Source organism: Cavia porcellus, unplaced genomic scaffold, assembly GCF_034190915.1.
Source record: "Cavia porcellus strain 051 isolate PalLab524CR breed Dunkin Hartley unplaced genomic scaffold, mCavPor4.1 scaffold_28, whole genome shotgun sequence".
Lineage (NCBI taxonomy): Eukaryota > Metazoa > Chordata > Mammalia > Rodentia > Caviidae > Cavia > Cavia porcellus.
The window spans coordinates 8915152-8931885 of NW_026947511.1; the positions used below are offsets into that span (position 1 = coordinate 8915152).

The 16734-nt window shown below is 35.3% G+C and overlaps 1 protein-coding gene across 3 annotated transcripts in view; it reads right to left on the reverse strand.

Moving 5' to 3' along the window:
- Window positions 1–15816: 15816 nt before the first annotated feature.
- The window catches only part of Kif20b (kinesin family member 20B), a 51643-nt gene continuing 50725 nt past the window's right edge, over window positions 15817–16734 (reverse strand). For all 3 annotated transcript variants that reach the window (XM_013157048.3, XM_013157046.3, XM_013157047.3), the window contains one exon: window positions 15817–16054. In XM_013157048.3, coding sequence (XP_013012502.1) covers window positions 15977–16054 — 78 coding nt within the window. In that variant the 3' untranslated portion in view covers window positions 15817–15976. The remainder of the gene's footprint in view (window positions 16055–16734) is intronic.

The window sequence follows — 16734 nt, forward strand, 5'->3', positions numbered from 1 at the left end:
CCCATTGTGAATGAGAATCTCAATTTTCTTTCATACATATTTTGATTATTGCCTATATCTTCATTAGTTCAAGTTCTTTAACCAGATGTTTATTGGGTTGTGTGGCTTTGCAATTTTAAGAATTTTTTAATATATATTCTGATATAGTTGTGAGCCACATAATGATGTTTCAGTAGGCAGACCACAAACACAATGGTAGTCCCATAATATTATAACAAAGTTAAAAATTCTGATTGCCTTCTGGTGTGTTAGCTGTTTATATAGTACAATGTATTACTGAATACTTTTGGATGAAGTTAGTATAAACAAAACTACTGTGCTGCTACCAGTCCTTTAAAAGCATAGAGACTTCCAAAAGGACAGAGTGCTGAACAACAGCAAATCAACTTCTCCAGATTTAGAGTCAGACACTGGAATAGGCAGCGTGGAGAAAAGAAGAAAGGAAGTGGCTCCTAAGACACAGCAAGGATCTGAAGTGAGAACTGGCGCCCACAGGGAGACTGATAAGAGAGATTGAGTGTAGACAAGGAAGGCAGCAAACGGCACTTTCTCCCCGAATTCCAGCTTGCAGCGTGAGAGAGGTGACTCAGAGGTACCTGCAAAGGCACAATGTCAGAGGCCTCCAGGGAAAAAGGCACCAGCTGAACAAAGCAATTGATACTGCAGGCTGCAGCGGCTGGTGAGTGATTCTGGGTCGGACCTCTCCAGGTAAGAGCAATGGGCTGGTTACCATTTTGGCAAGGGGCCAACTGAACACAGGATTCAGAGCAGCTGTAGGTTGGTTCTATGTACCTTTGTCCTTCAGCCTTGATTCTAATCTCTTTTCTATTTGCTTCTAACTGTTCTTCTATTTCTCTATTTTTTCTTCTTACTCATTTTTAATTTTCTCCTTTGAGAGTAAAATCACTCTGTTGAGGGAATATTTACTTCATGCAACTTTCTAATGTGTTTTAAATTTTGCTATATAGTTACAATTTTTGTTTATACACTTAAAGGTGACAAATTAACAGCACCAGTTTGTTATTTTGTAGTCTATGCTTGATGCTATCTTTATTACTGATGTTACTACTTTAACCAAGGTGCCATAGTTGTTCTTATCAGCTGTTCTTCCTTATACGCTGACTGAGAATGCCTCAGGGACATAAACAATACGATAGACCATGATTAAAGAACCAGGGGTTTGGTCAAATAGACAACACTTTCCTATTCCCAGTAAATTGAAGAGAGAATCTTGCAACGGACTCAAAAACCAAAAGTCTGCTACAACTACAAGACATCTAAAGAGTAGCCATTCCTGGGAGTTCTCAATATTAGCAATAAAGCTACCTACCATGAGCAATTTATAAGCACCAATGCAGAAACTAAAATAAAAAAGGAACAATGAGAAGACATGGAACACCAGACCTTCAGCAAACCCAGGGAGGAGTGAGTGAGGAGGGACAATTAGAGGGCAACCCACCTGAATGCCATGAAATGGAAACATTGATATAACAAAGCAGATGAGTGAGGCTCGAGGAAACATCAAGTTAGAAATATTTTTAGATGACTAAAGAGCTGATGATCATAACAAAGGATATACTTAGTGAATCTAGAGTACATTTGGATTTTAAGAAATAGAAGAGCTTAGAAAAACGATGGAAACGATGAACACCCAACATAAGAAATGGAATCCACAAAATTAATTCAAACAGATATTCAGAAGATCAAAAATTCTATTACAATTATATACAGCAGAGGCAAGCAATGTGAGGACAGAATTTCAGCCCTAGAAAATAGGATTGCAATTAGCAACTTTTAGGAAAGATTTCTTAAAAATAACAAGGGTATATGAAAAATCAATCCAAAAATTTTTAGATAATGTAAAGAAGAATAACGTAAGATTCTATCAGTTATAACCATCAATGTGAATAATTTCAATTCACTGATCAAAATAAACAAGATCCAACAATATGCTGCATACAAGAAATACAAGTAACTAAAAAGTTGCATAGACTGACTGTCAAAGGATGGAAAACATGCAACAGAACCTTGGAAAAGATAGGACAAGCTCTTTGGTTTGTAGGCAAATTGGATTTCAAGCAAAGACCAATCAAGAGGAATAGTGAAAGTCACAACACACTTGTTAGAAGAACAATCTAAGAGGAAGAGATAACAATCATAAGTATATATGTACTGAATAGCAGCACACACAACTATAAAAAAAGAAAATATTAACAGACATGAAAAATAATAAGTAATACAATTGTAATGAGGGACCTCCATACACCACTGTTAAGATAGACAGATCAACTAAACAAAAAATAAAAAAATAAATATCAGAATGTAACCAAGCTGTTGAACAAATGGACTTAACATATATCTACAGAGTGTTCCACTCCCACAACATCAGAACACACATTCTTCTCTGCTGCATACAGTATGTTCTTCAAAATATTCCATGTTACCTCAGAGAACATGCTTAGGAAATGCAAAAGAATTGAAATTATATGCAATGAAATGGAAAATAAATGGCAAAAAACCCACAAAAACTACATAAACACATGGAAATTAAATAATAGCCTCTTGAACAACTAATGAGTCACAGATTTTAAAAAAAATGAAATTAGTTTTTACAGTTAAACAAAAATCCCAAAACAACATACCAGAACTTATGGGATGAAATGAAAGCAGTCCTATGAGGGAAATTTGTAGCTGTGAATTCCCACATGAGCAAAACAGAATAAGCTCAAAGAGACAACCTAATTTTGAACCTAAAACTTCTAGAAGAAGAGCAAGGCAAGCCCTAAAGTCATATGAGGGTGGAAATTATAAATATTGGATCAAAAATTAATGCAATTGAGGGGCTGGGCGAATCTGGGGCACCTGCATTAGCCTCCCCGTGTGTCTGGAGGACTGTGGATGTCTCAGCGGGCAGTGGAGCATCGCAGGTTCCAGAGGCCCTGCATCCTGTGGTGAGTGCTCAGCGCACTCTGCCCAAAGCCCAAACTGTTCGGGTCCCTCCAGGCTACCGGGTGCAGTGAAGTGGAGAGGTGGGTTTGAGGCATCTAAATCAGCCTCCACATCCCGGCTGCACTTGGAGAGCTTTGGAGCTTCCAACGGGCAGATGGGCACACAGTGTCCCTGAGGCCCAGCTTATCTGGAACTGCAGAGTTCTGAACAGGCAGAGGAGGGCCATTGGTTCTGCAGGCCCAGTGGCTTGGGGTAACCGGGTGCCAGAATCTCAGGAGCTGCAAACACAGAAGGGGATTTCCAACAGACCATGAGGAAGCTTTCAAATAACACTTGAAACACAGAAATATAGGAAAATGACAAAACGAAAGACCAAATTACAAACTCAAACCTCCAGCCCATCTCAACAAACCCTAGGAGCAATGTATATAGAAGAAAATATATGCCATTCACCTCAAATATCAGACACAATAGCTACTGAAATTAACAAGCAACTCCAGGAAGCTTTAAAGAAATTCAAACTCAAAATAATCTCCCAGATAAAAGAAGAAATGATAAAAGAAATGAAAGAGATTCTGCAGATATCTAAAAAAAACACAGATAAAAAATTGGAGGAACTAAAAAAAAAAGATAGAATCCCTAGACGAGCAATATAAGAAACAAACAGAATACATAATGCAGATGCACAGAGATATACAGGAAATAAAAAACTTCACTGAAAGTTGTAAAAACCGCCTTAATGAAAGTGAAGATAGAATTTCAGACCTTGAAGACAGGATTGCAGCTCGTGAACAGAAAAGGAAAGATCTTTTAAAAATAACAAGGAATCAGGAAACAACAATTCAACAACTGCAAGACGATGCAAAGAAGAATAACATAAGAATGATAGGGATTAATGAAAGAGAGGGAGACAACATGAAGGATGTCAGGAGGATATTTAGAGAAGTAATAGCTGAAAATTTCCCAAGCATGAGATCAGAAACCGACATCAGGATCAGTGAAGCATATAGAACTCCAAATAGTCATAACCAAAAAAAAAAACTACACCCAGACATATAATAATCACCATCCCAGAAATCCAACACAAGAATAGATTATTAAAAACTGTCAGAGAGAAAAGACAGATCACTTATAAAGGAAAACCTATCAGAATCACAGCAGACTTCTCAGCACAAACGATAAAGTCAAGAAGAGCATGGAGTGCTCCTAAAGCAAAATGATTTCCAACCTAGACTGATGTATCCTGAAAAACTATCATTCAAAATAGATGGTGCAATACGATACTTCCATGACAAAGAACAGCTGAAGAACTTCATGAACACCAAACCAACCCTGCAAAAAATATTGAAAGACAGTTTAGATACACAAAGGAAAAAACCACTAAGCAAAGCAGATAATTAAACAGAACAGAAAGATAAAGATGCAACAGCAGAGAGATAACATTCCTACAATCAACCAGCATTTAACAGTAATAACCATTAATGTAAATGGTCTCAATGCACCAATCAAAAGAAACAGACTAGCAGAATGGATCAAGAAACAAAATCCAACCATATGCTGTTTACAGGAAACCCATCTAACCCAGAGGGATACTCACAGACTGAAAGTCAAAGGATGGAAAACAATACTTCATACAGCAGGAATCCAAAAAAAGGCAGGAGTAGCCATTCTGTTTGCAGACAACGTGAACTTTAAACCAACAATGACCATAAAGGACAAAGAAGGTCACTACATACTCATAAGGGGAAAACTCCAAGAGGAAGAGATAACTATCTTAAATATATATGCACCAAACTCCAGAGCACCCAGTTATATAAAACAACTATTAACAGAAATGAAAACTCAAATTATCAGTAACACAATTGTAACAGGAGACCTTAATATGCCATTGACACCAAGGGACAGATCAACCAGACAGAAAATGAGCAAAGAAATAACAGAACTGAATCACACCTGCGAACAAATGGATTTGATAGACATATACAGAATGTTCCACCCAACAACATCAGAATACACATTCTTCTAAGCAGTACATGGATCATTCTCTAAAATAGACCATATATTAGCTCACAGAACATATTTAAACAAATGCAAAAGAGTTCAAATCATCCCTTGCATGTTATCACATCATAGCGCTCTGAAATTAGAAATTAATGATAAAAGATACTGCAAAAATCCCGCAAACACAAGGAAACTGAATAACACACTCTTGAGTAATCAGTGGGTCACAGAAGAAATTAAAGAAGAAACTAAACAATACCTAAAAGAAAATGAAAATGCAGATACAACTTACCGGAATTTGTGGGATGCAATGAAAGCCGTCCTCAAAGGAAAATTTATTGCACTGAGTTCCCACATCAAGAAAACAGAATGTATACAAATAAATAACCTGATGCTACACCTCAAACAGCTAGAAAAAGAAGAGCAAGTCAAGCCCAAAGCGAAAAGAAGAGAGGAAATTATAAAAATCAGAGCAGAAATCAATGCAACAGAGACTAAGAAAACAATCCAAAGAATCAACAAACAAAGAGTTGGTTCTTTGAAAGAATAAATAAAATTGATAAGCCCCTAGCCAACCTTAAAGCTCAAATTCATGCAATAAGAAATGAAAAAGGTGAAATCACTACAGACCCAATAGAAATACAGATCATCAACACCTATTTCGAAAACCTCTACTCTCAAAAGTTTGATAACACAGAAGAAATAGACAGATTCTTAGAAACATATGAAGTACCAAAGCTAGATCAAGAGGATGTAAAACTGTTGAAGAACCCAGTCTCTGTTAATGAAATTGAAAATGTAATTAAGTCCTTACCTACAAAGAAGAGCCCAGGCCCAGATGGATTCACTGCAGAATTCTACAAGAAATACAAAGAAGACCTAATGCCGACACTCCTCAAACTATTCAATGCAATTGAAAGGGAAGCAATCCTTCCTAAGTCATTTCTGGAAGCAAATATCACTCTAGTACCAAAACCTGAGAAAGACCCAACTAAAAAAGAGAACTATAGACCGATCTCCCTAATGAACACAGATGCAAAAATCCTCAATAAAATATTGGCAAATAGGATGCAGCAAATCATCAAGAAGATTATACACCATGACCAAATGGGATTCATCCCAGGAATGCAAGGATGGTTCAACATATGTAAATCAATAAATGTAATCCACCATAGCAATAAAGCCAAAAATAAGAATCACATGATCATTTCTATAGATGCAGAAAAATCCTTTGATAAGGTCCAACATTTATTCATGATAAGAACTTTACAGAAAATTGGAATAGATGGTCTTTACCTCAATATAATAAAGGCCATTTATGACAAACCAACAGCCAGCATCATACTAAATGGCCAAAAATTGAAAGCCTTTACTTTAAAATCAGGCACAAGACAAGGATGTCCTTTATCACCACTCCTATTTAATATAGTACTGGAAGTACTAGCCAGAGCAATTAGGCAAGAGAGAGAAATAAAAGGGGTAAAGATAGGAAAAGAAGAAGTTAAATTATCATTGTTTGCAGATGACATGATACTCTACATAGAAGACCCCCTAAACTCCATTGATACAATAAATAAATTCAGTAATGTGGCTGGATACAAAATCAATACTCAGAAATCAATAGCATTCCTATACACGAACAACAAAATCACAGAGAGGGAAATAAGAGAAACTACACTCTTCACATTAGCAAGCAAAAAAATGAAATATTTAGAAATTACTGTTACGAAAGAAGTGAAAGACTTATACAGTGAAAATTAGAATACACTGAAAAAGGAAATTGAAGATGATCTCAGAAAATGGAAAGACAACCCTTGGCTCATGGATAGGAAGAACAAACATTGTGAAAATGGCCATTCTCCCAAAACTGTTATACAGATTCAATGCAATCCCAATAAAAATATCATCAACATACCTTATAGATCTAGAGAAATCACTCCTAAATTTCATCTGGAACCAGAAGAGACCTAGAATAGCAAAGGCAATTCTAAGCAGCAAAGACAAAGCAGGAGGCATCACAATCCCTGACTTAAAGTTATACTACAAAGCAACATTAGTATAATCAATATGGTATTGGAATCAAAACAGAGCCGAAGATCAACAGAAAGATTAGAAGATACAACAACAACTACAAACACACTCAACCACCTTATCTTTGATAAAGGAGCCAAGCAGGTTCACTGGAAGAACGACAGTCTCTTTAATAAATGGTGCTGGAAAAACTGACTCTTCATTTGCCGAAAACTAAAGCTAGACCCATGTCTATCACCATGGACTAAATTAAAATCTAAATGGGTCAAAGATCTGAATACTAAAACAGAAACACTAAGTCTATTGGAAGATAAATTGGGTAGAAACCTTGAAGACATAGGCGTAGGTAGAGAATTCATGAACAGGACTCAAACCGCACGGGAAATACTTCCCAGAATCAATAACTGGGACCACTTCTTATTAAAAAGTTTCTGCATGTCAAAAGAAATCTCCAGCGTAGTGAAAAGAAAACCCACAAACTGGGAAAAGATTTTAGTGAACTCTCTCTCAGACAAGGGACTCTTGTCTAAAACATATAAAGAATTAAAAAAACTCAGACCCCCAAAATTCAAAGATCCAATCCAAAAATGGGCATCTGAGATGAATACGCAATTCTCAGATGAAGAAATGCAAATGGCAAATAAATACATGAAAAAATGCTCATCATCATTGGTCATTAGAGAAATGCAAATTAAAACCACACTGAGATACCATCTCACTCCTGAAAGAATGGCCAGGATCAAGAAAACAAACAACAACAAATGCTGGAGAGGCTGTGGGGAAAAAGGAACTCTCCTGCACTGCTGGTGGGAGTGTAGACTGGAGCAGCCTTTGTGGAGGTCAGTCTGGAGATTTCTCAAAAAGCTGGCATTGGAAGTCCCATTTATTCCAGCTATTCCACTTCTAGGCATATTCCCAGAAGAACTGAAAGCATCATACCACAGTGATATATGTGCACCTATGTTTATAGCAGCACAATTTGTAATCGCCAGATCTTGGAAACAACCCAAGTGTCCATCAACTGAGGAATGGATAAAAAAGTTGTGGTATTTCTATACAATGGAGTATTATTCAGCTATAAAGAAGGATCACATTGAGATATTTATCAATAAATGGGCGCAGCTTGAGACCATACTCATAAGTGAAATAAATCAATCTCGCATGTGTGAATACCGAATAGTTTCCCTAATGTAAGTAATGATTCAAATATATAAAAATATGTGGTAATCATGATTCCCCATTATGTGGCCTTGAAGCCTTATAAAGTTTTCACTTATTAATTGGAAAGGCTTTATTCTGGGCTTCTTGATATGGAAATATTTGAAGCTATAGTATATGAAGTTTTATTCAAATATTTCAAGGAAAAAGACAGACACTATGGTAACTACTATTAAGTCAGGTTATTTGGTGGTGAAGCACTAGGTTGCTGAAACAGTCATGCTTTGACCTGTATTGTTATATTGTTATGTCCTGATTTATCTCAATCTCTCCCTTATTCATTAAAAAAATTATTTAGCTATTTCTTATGTTTTTTTAATTAAGGGGGAAAATTTTAAAAATTAATAAGATATATAATAGTAACTTTTTTTGATTTCCTATTAACTTGTTTTGAAGTCCTGTAATACTCCCACCATCTTGTTTTGACTGATTAGACTCTGTTCCATTCTATATGATAGTATCAAGTTTGAGGGTATAGGCAACTACTTTGAAGGCAATAAGATTCACTAAGATGTCCATTCTGGTTTGACTATTGTCTCCTTTGGAAGTCCTGTAATGTTTACAATGCCTGGGTTTTATTGGTCTTGTTCTCTACTGTTTTGTTCAACTTTATAATATCTAATGAGATAGACAATTCTTTTTAAGGAAACAAGAGACATTGTTGATAACCATTGTTGATAACCTTGTACTCTGTTTTACATCATGTGCTATGTCTATCCTTGGTTTTGACTGACAGCTTTGTTTTGCCATATTTGACTTTATTCTCTCCCCCCAAAAAAGTAATAAGAACTAAGGAGTAATAAAACCCAAAATGTGTAAATTTTGTTGTAAAAAAGAGAGGGAAAAAAAGAGCTCTAAAGGATACAACAGCAAGTGTGTTTAGGGGTGTTAAATAGCTGACCATATTAATGTTTTTGGTTGAATCATTGAACACAACTGTTTGCAGTCTCACTGTTTGAATGTCCACTTTGTATGCTTTGATACTGTGATTTGAGCAACTAACTCTAAGACGATAATATGTAATCTATTAACTGGTGATTTGTTACTGTTTTTTTTTTTTTTTGTAGTTCTGAATTACTTGTACCCTTACACCGCTTTGTTTTGTTTTGTTTTATCTCTTTTTCCTTTTAAATAAAATTTTAAAAAAATTAATGCAATTGAGCTGAACAACATAATAGTCAATGAATTGAAAAGTTCATCCTTCAAAAGCTTAAAATTGACAAACCTTTAGCCAACCCTATCAAAAAAGCATAAAAAAGACTCAAATACACATAATTAGGAACGAAAAGTACAAAATCACAATATATTCTGCAGAACTCCACAAATTATCAATACCTACTTTGAGAGCCTATTTTCTAATGAGATTGAAAACATAGAAGAAATGTACAGATTCCTGGATACATATGAATCACCAAAGCTGAATCAAGTAAATATACAAATTCTAAGTAACCCAATGTCAGTAAATGAAATTGAAGATGTAATTAAAAATTTACCAACAAAGAAAAAGCCAGGCCCTGATGAATTAACTCGTGAATTCTACAAGAAATTTAAAGGAGACCTAATGCCATTACTCCTAAAAACTTTTCAATGAAACTAGAAGGGAAACAGTACTCCCACATTCATTCCTGGAAGCAAACATTACCCTGATACCAAAGCCAGAGAAGGAGCTAACCAAAAAAAAACACATAACAACAGGCCAGTCTCTCTGATGAACACAGGTGTAAAAACCCTAAAGAAGATACTTGCAAATAGTAAAGAACAGATCTTCACAAAGGTTATACACTATGACCAGGGATGCAGGGATGGTTCAACATAGGCAAATCAATAAATGTCGTACAGTGTATTAATAGAACCAAGGAAAAAACCACATGATTACTTCATTATATACAGAGCAAGCATTTGACTAAGTCCATTCACTATACAAATCATACAGAAAATTGGAATGTATGGTTTTTATCTCAACCTGAAAAAAAGCCATCTCAACTTGAAAAAAAAGACAAACCAACTCACACTAAATGGTTAAAAACTTAAAGTTAAAAGTTCACTTAAAGTTTAAAGTTCACTTAAAATCTGGAAAAAGACAAAGATATCTACTATCACTACTATCATTCAATGTAGAGCTGGAAACATTAGCCAAAGCAATTCTACAAGAGAAAGAAACAAAGAAAACAATGATAGGAAAGAAAGAAGTTAAATTATCATTATTTGCAGATAACATAATACTCAAGAGAGAAAACCCCAAAAACTCCACCAAGAGACTAATAGCTAAATCTTAGAAACAGTCTAAACGCCCATTAACAGATGAATGGATAAAGAAAATGTGGGTTTTTTAATACAATGGTGTACCAGTCTGCCGCAAAGGATAGACTTGAGACACTTCTAGGTAAATGGATGCACCTTGAGAGCATATTCCTAAATGACAAAAACAGGGCACACATGTTTAAGCATCACGTTGGTTCTGTGGTATAAGTAACTGAAAGTGTAAATAAGGACCAAAATGTACAATAGATATTGTGAAATAGGAAAAAATGTTCACATGGGAAGGGAAACAAGGGAGAGAGGATGGAAAAAGAAAGGAAGGGAAAAGAAGGATGTTTAGAAGGAAAAAATGAAAAGACAGCTTTTGTAAATAAAGTGGGGTAAAAGGGACTAAAGAGGAAAAAGGATTAGAGAAACAGAATCCAGATATATTATAAACAGGTACAGACTCTCTATAATGAATATGATCATTATGTATATCTAAAATGCACCAACAAAATAAAGTTTTTAAAAAGTACAGCACATTCAATTATGTATACTTGATAGTGGGGAGAAACTATTACTGGTTTATATATTTAATATACATACATATAGTTATCGAATGTATACTTATGTGTATTAAAATTTGCTGTAAAAAGTGTACTGTATTATGCCAGTAGCTGCCTCATGTATCTCATGGTTACTTCATCCATTAATTGCAATGAGAGTCCACATCAGGGATGGACCTAGAACACCTTGGTTGTGTCAGTACACTGTAGGATGTTCTATAATCACAAAATCTCCCAATGACGCATTTCTCTGAAGAATTCATAATTATGCAACACATGACTATACAAAAGTCCTTTGTCTCATTTAATATATTATAAACCATAGCCTTGCGATGGCAGCTTAAATGCAATATTTTGGTTCTCTTCCTGGTCTCCAAGATTTTCTCTTTGTGGTTGGTTCTCTGAGGTTTAAGGACGATTTCTGAGATTGTTATCATCTGTTTCTTCAAATTTACATTTTTCCTTCCCTATTGCCATTATTTTATCCTTCTGAATGTCCAATCACTTGTGCTATTTATCCTTTTGGCGTTGTTTCACAGGACACTAAGTCAGTTTTCAGTTTTTCCTCTCAAAGTACCTTTTATTTAGACTTTGTAACTTAAATGGTTTGTCTTCAGGTTCACTTAGAAATTTCTTCTGGTAACTCCAATCAGCTGGTAAAGTTCATCCAATAGATTATCCATTTCAATTACTTCACCTTTCTTTTGTAGTAATCCCATCTGTTTTCATACTTTCTATTTTACTCCCAAGATTTCCTATTGTTTGGTTCATTAAAATGAAATTTCATTTAAATCTTTGAACATGCACATAATAACTACTTTGTTTTTGCAAAATTTAATATTTGAGCCATGTAGAGGAATTTTTTGACTATCTCATTTCAACAGGATTTCTTTTTTCATATCTGATCCCTTTTCTGTATCCTTCTTTCCTGTTTTATTTTTATTAGTATGTGTTTATAGTATATATTGTTTGCAACTCATCATGGGGAGTTAGTACATTTATAACATACCTTAACTCTTTATATCCTATGGTCCTCCCACCGTTGCTCCTCCTTCCACCTTCTTTCCTCGTAAAAATCTGTCTTCCTGCTTTTTTTTTTTACATGTTTTATTCTGCTCTTTATTTATACTTTGGATTTCCATATACAGAAAACCATGCAATATTTAAGCTTCTGTGTTTGATTTATTTCACTTAACATTATCTAAAAGTGCATTCATTTTCCTACAAATGACTGAAATTTTTGCTTCTTTAGAGAAAATGTCCTCTACAGAATGTGGTGCCTTTGTGTCTTTTGATCAGTTTTGGCCTAAGTCCACTGTGTCTGAAAATAAGGTAGCTACTCGCTTATTTTTGTAGTGGCCTTTGTTGCTGTCTTTAGTTAGTATTGGGTTTTCAGTGATGTACTCCTGGATTGGCTAACTATAGAAGTTTGCCTCTGTCCCAAGATCCAACAACCTTCATTAATTTGGGCAGGAAGGAAATGCAGTGTAATTGGCCCATCATCCAGTTCTCACAAAATAATCTGAAGTATAGTTGGTGGCACAAAGGCAAACCAACTCTTAGCATACAGTAAAAACCAGCAACAATAACTATGCCACACCGGCAACAGAAACAAAATAAGGAAGAATAATACAGTCAATGAGAAATTGAATACTGACATACTATAAGAACCAATAAAATCTACCACTGTACTACCCTCAAACATAGGTGAAATCTGTAATATTAATATACACAAAGACAAACCAAATATTGACATATAGCAAATACCTACTAAATCCAACTTTACCACCACTAACAATAGAACTTAACAATAGCAAAAGTTCAATGAATATTTAAAAATTAATAAAGATTAATAGTAACAATAGTAAAAATGAGAAGATTAGGAAAAAGCAAAATGAAAGATTTGAAAACTTTTTGGAAGATGAGAATAGAAAAGTGAGATAAAGAACCCTATTAAAGGGTAAAAGAAAATCAATAGAATTAAACAGAAAAGAACAACAGTTAAAAAGAAACGAGGACAAATAAAATAGAAAATGAGGAAAATTTCCCCCAAAAGAAACAATGAGGAAAAATAGAAATGAATCCAAAACAAATGCCTACATAGTTTTTGAACGAGTGATTTCTTTCCAGGTTCTGCAATATTAGAATCTAGCTATGGAGGGAAGTGATAGTGAGTCACTAAGCCTATGTGGTTTCCACACTCAAATTTTCACTTGTGAATGAATTCTAACCCTGCCTTTCCTGCTGGGTTTGGCTGTTCAGTGGCATCCAACCTAGCACTATATTCACTCTATGCACTCCATCTGCATTCCTATTCCCCCTAGAACAAACATTCTCTTTCGGCCTTTACAGCCTGTGGGTTTGCAGTGCCCTCATCCTCCTCCAGAGGACCTGTTGTCAGGGTCTACCACAGGCTGTGGCAACCACGCAAATTCATGTCTCCCTGATCACACTGGCAGATGCAAAGTTCAGACCCTTGAGCTGTGTTGGATACAGGCAACAGGGCAGGGGATCAAGCAGCCACTGGACTTAACACCAGCACATTCAGACTCAGCCCCCTTTAAAAGCCACACATAACCAACTAGGCTTCTTACCAAGGAATGTGGAATCCCTGTGCTCTTCACCTGGGCTTAAACCGTCTGTGCCAAGACGGTGCCCTGTGACTCTTGTGCCCATCAACCTCCCAGGCATTATGATAGGGTGGCCCTGGAAGCCCTGCAGTTGTTCTCTATCTTGTTTTTAAACAACCCTTTCCCCAAATGGCTCCAGGTTAAACTCAAATATTGATGGCACTGGATTTCTTCAACTCTAGCCTGACATGTGAAGGGAGTCACTTTGAGAGAAAAGCCCCAAACTGTTTTTGCAGTTTACAATACCTGCGGGCTTTTCTTGGGCCTGGTCTTTTGTTTCTCTCTGGAGATGTGGACTCAGCCTGGGCTTACCTTGTTAGTGGGGACAGGTCCCTACGCTGAAACCAGGATTAATTTTCCACACTGCTTCATTCTTTTCTCTTTCATGCTCCATCTCTTCAGTTTTCCTGTAGTTTCTGCTCCTCCTGGCAGCTCCCACCTGCTTCCTGGAGATCTACTGTTTTTTTTCTTCACCAAGTTCTTATATCCCAGGCATTTTGTTTCCAGATCCCAGAAAAACTGTGTTTTGCTGCTGGTCTTTACTCTGACAGTCTGAGTCTTCCTCTCCACATCTCGTCATCTCTCACCGCATACCTTGCATTGTGAAAGATACATTGCAAAGCATCGATATTGTATTTTCCTCTTATTTCTATTCCAATAGGGATTTTTATTAGTACATTGTAGATGTACACAATGATCACATTATAGGGGATTTGTACCTGCATGATATAACTTGAGTCTTTTCCTGTTTTCCCCATGCCCTTCAACCATCCTTTCCCTCCAAAATAGAAGCTTTGCTTCCAATTTTTCCTTCTTGTCTCATGTTTCTTTTCCCTTCCTTCCTTTTCCCCTCCCCCTTCTCACTGGAACATTGTCTTCCTATTTCAGCATATTATACATCTTGGTCCTTATTTACATTTTCGGTTTCTCACACCCGAGAAACAATGTGGTATTTATATGTGTGTCCAATTTATTTCACTTAAGAATATGGTCTCAAGGCGCATTTGTTTAGGTAATGTCTCAAGCTTATCTTTCTTATGGCACAGCACTCCACTGTATAAAAACCCTACATCTTCTTTATCCATTTCTCTGTTGATGGGCATTTGGTATGTTTCCAAGACTTAGTTGTTACAAACTGCCGCTATAAGCATGGGTATGCATATGTCCCTGTGCTATACTTGTAATTCTTTCAAGAAGATAAAAGAAGAGGAATAACAAGTGCCAGTAAGCATTTAGATTACTGGCTGATTACTTTCAAATTTATATAGGTTTAGACTGGGGATTTAGCTCAGCAACATAAGCACCATAAGTGTGTGTATGTATGTATATATATATAATGTTTGATTTATACTTCACTAGTGTAGATCTGTAGAAAGCACACGTTCTCTCAATACCTTTTAATTTGGAAGGATTCATCCTCTAAACTCCATTTCCCTTAAGCTTATTGTTGAGGCCTGATATTAACCTCTATTCTGGGTTGTGGATATTTATTTACAGTATGAGAGGTAAAACAAGGTAAAATGTTTCTGTAACTTAAGCTGCAAATGTATGTTATAATACTTAAATTTTTTTCCATTCTGTCCATTTCCACAAATATTCATAAGAGTGCTATGAATACCAATTTTGAGGTTAGAAGTAAATTTCAACAAATAAACAAATTTAATAATGGAATCTGTGAATAAATATCCACAATATTTTTCTCGTAAGAAAACATTTTAATGCTTAAAGTAGTTATGGTTTCTTTTGTTTCTTGAAATAAAGTCTATCCAACTCAGGCTGAACTGGAACTCATTATATAGACCAGATTGGCCTTAAACACATGTAAATTCTCCTGTCTCAGCCTCTAGAATGCTGGAATTACAGGCATGTGAAACTATGCCTGGCACAAAGTGGTTGCTTTAATATAACTATTTTGTGGAAAATTCCCTTAAAGATGATAATGTGATTTTCTCCTAAACAAAGTATAAAGAATAATTTTTCTTACCTCTTCAGGGTCATCATTATAATAATAAAGTAAAAGGCCAGGCATCTCCAATCTTGACCTATGTCATTATGTACAGAAAAAACAAGAGGATCTCCTAGGATCTCCGTTGATCTAATAAATCAGTTAAGAGAATTATACAGATTGAAAAAAAACCTGTTATACAAAATAGTCCAAATTTAAAATGTACACCAGGAAATTTATTGTTGACTTATTTATTGAATCAAAATTATACTGTGTATAAAATAGCAATCTCTGTACAGGATATAATGTATCATAACATATACAGTTATCTTTAAAAAGACAAGATGCAAGTCACAATGATTATGAATATAAAATTTACATTCTCCAAAGGTCATTTATTTGGCTATTCGTGTTCGAAGCCGTCGCTTGAGAATCTGGTGATCACTTTCCTTTACTTCATGGTCCACTAAAATCTGAAATTAACAATATCATAGTTTTTCAAAAATTACAAGAAAAATCAAAATATAAGTTTGTTTATAATGAGTGATAATATATGTTCATGTCATTAGTCATTGACATAATAGATACATTACTTTTTTTGTCCTTTTAGACTATAGGTATTTCATCCTCTATAAAAATATATGCAAAAGAAAATAGCTTTTGTAGAAGATTCAATCAATTCTACTTCATTTTAGAATTAACTTACTCTCTGTATTAAATTAAGTACACAAGTAAGCTGAAAATAACTATTAAAATATTAGATACAAAAAATGCCTCAAATTAATGTTAGGAAAAAATCTTTTACAGCAATAAGCACACAACTTAGGAAGTAGTTATATACTAAGAAAAGAAAAAACCTGCAGCCAAGGGAAGAAATTCCATACTCATCATAAAAATGGTAAAAACAAACAAACAAAAAAAACAAGTGACCAATACAACAGCACTAACAGTATGTCCTAATTAATCCCACTTCTTTACTACTTGCCCTCAAGTACCAACTTCCTATCTGATAGCTGTTACAAAAAAAAAAAAAAAAAAAGGTCTCTCTTAATTTTTCTTGGCCACGTACTGAATTTTTTTCTGTTTAACTACTTTTTTACCTTTACTGTCATCTACTAAGCTAATGTTAGCATGATGGAAATTTAGAACCTTC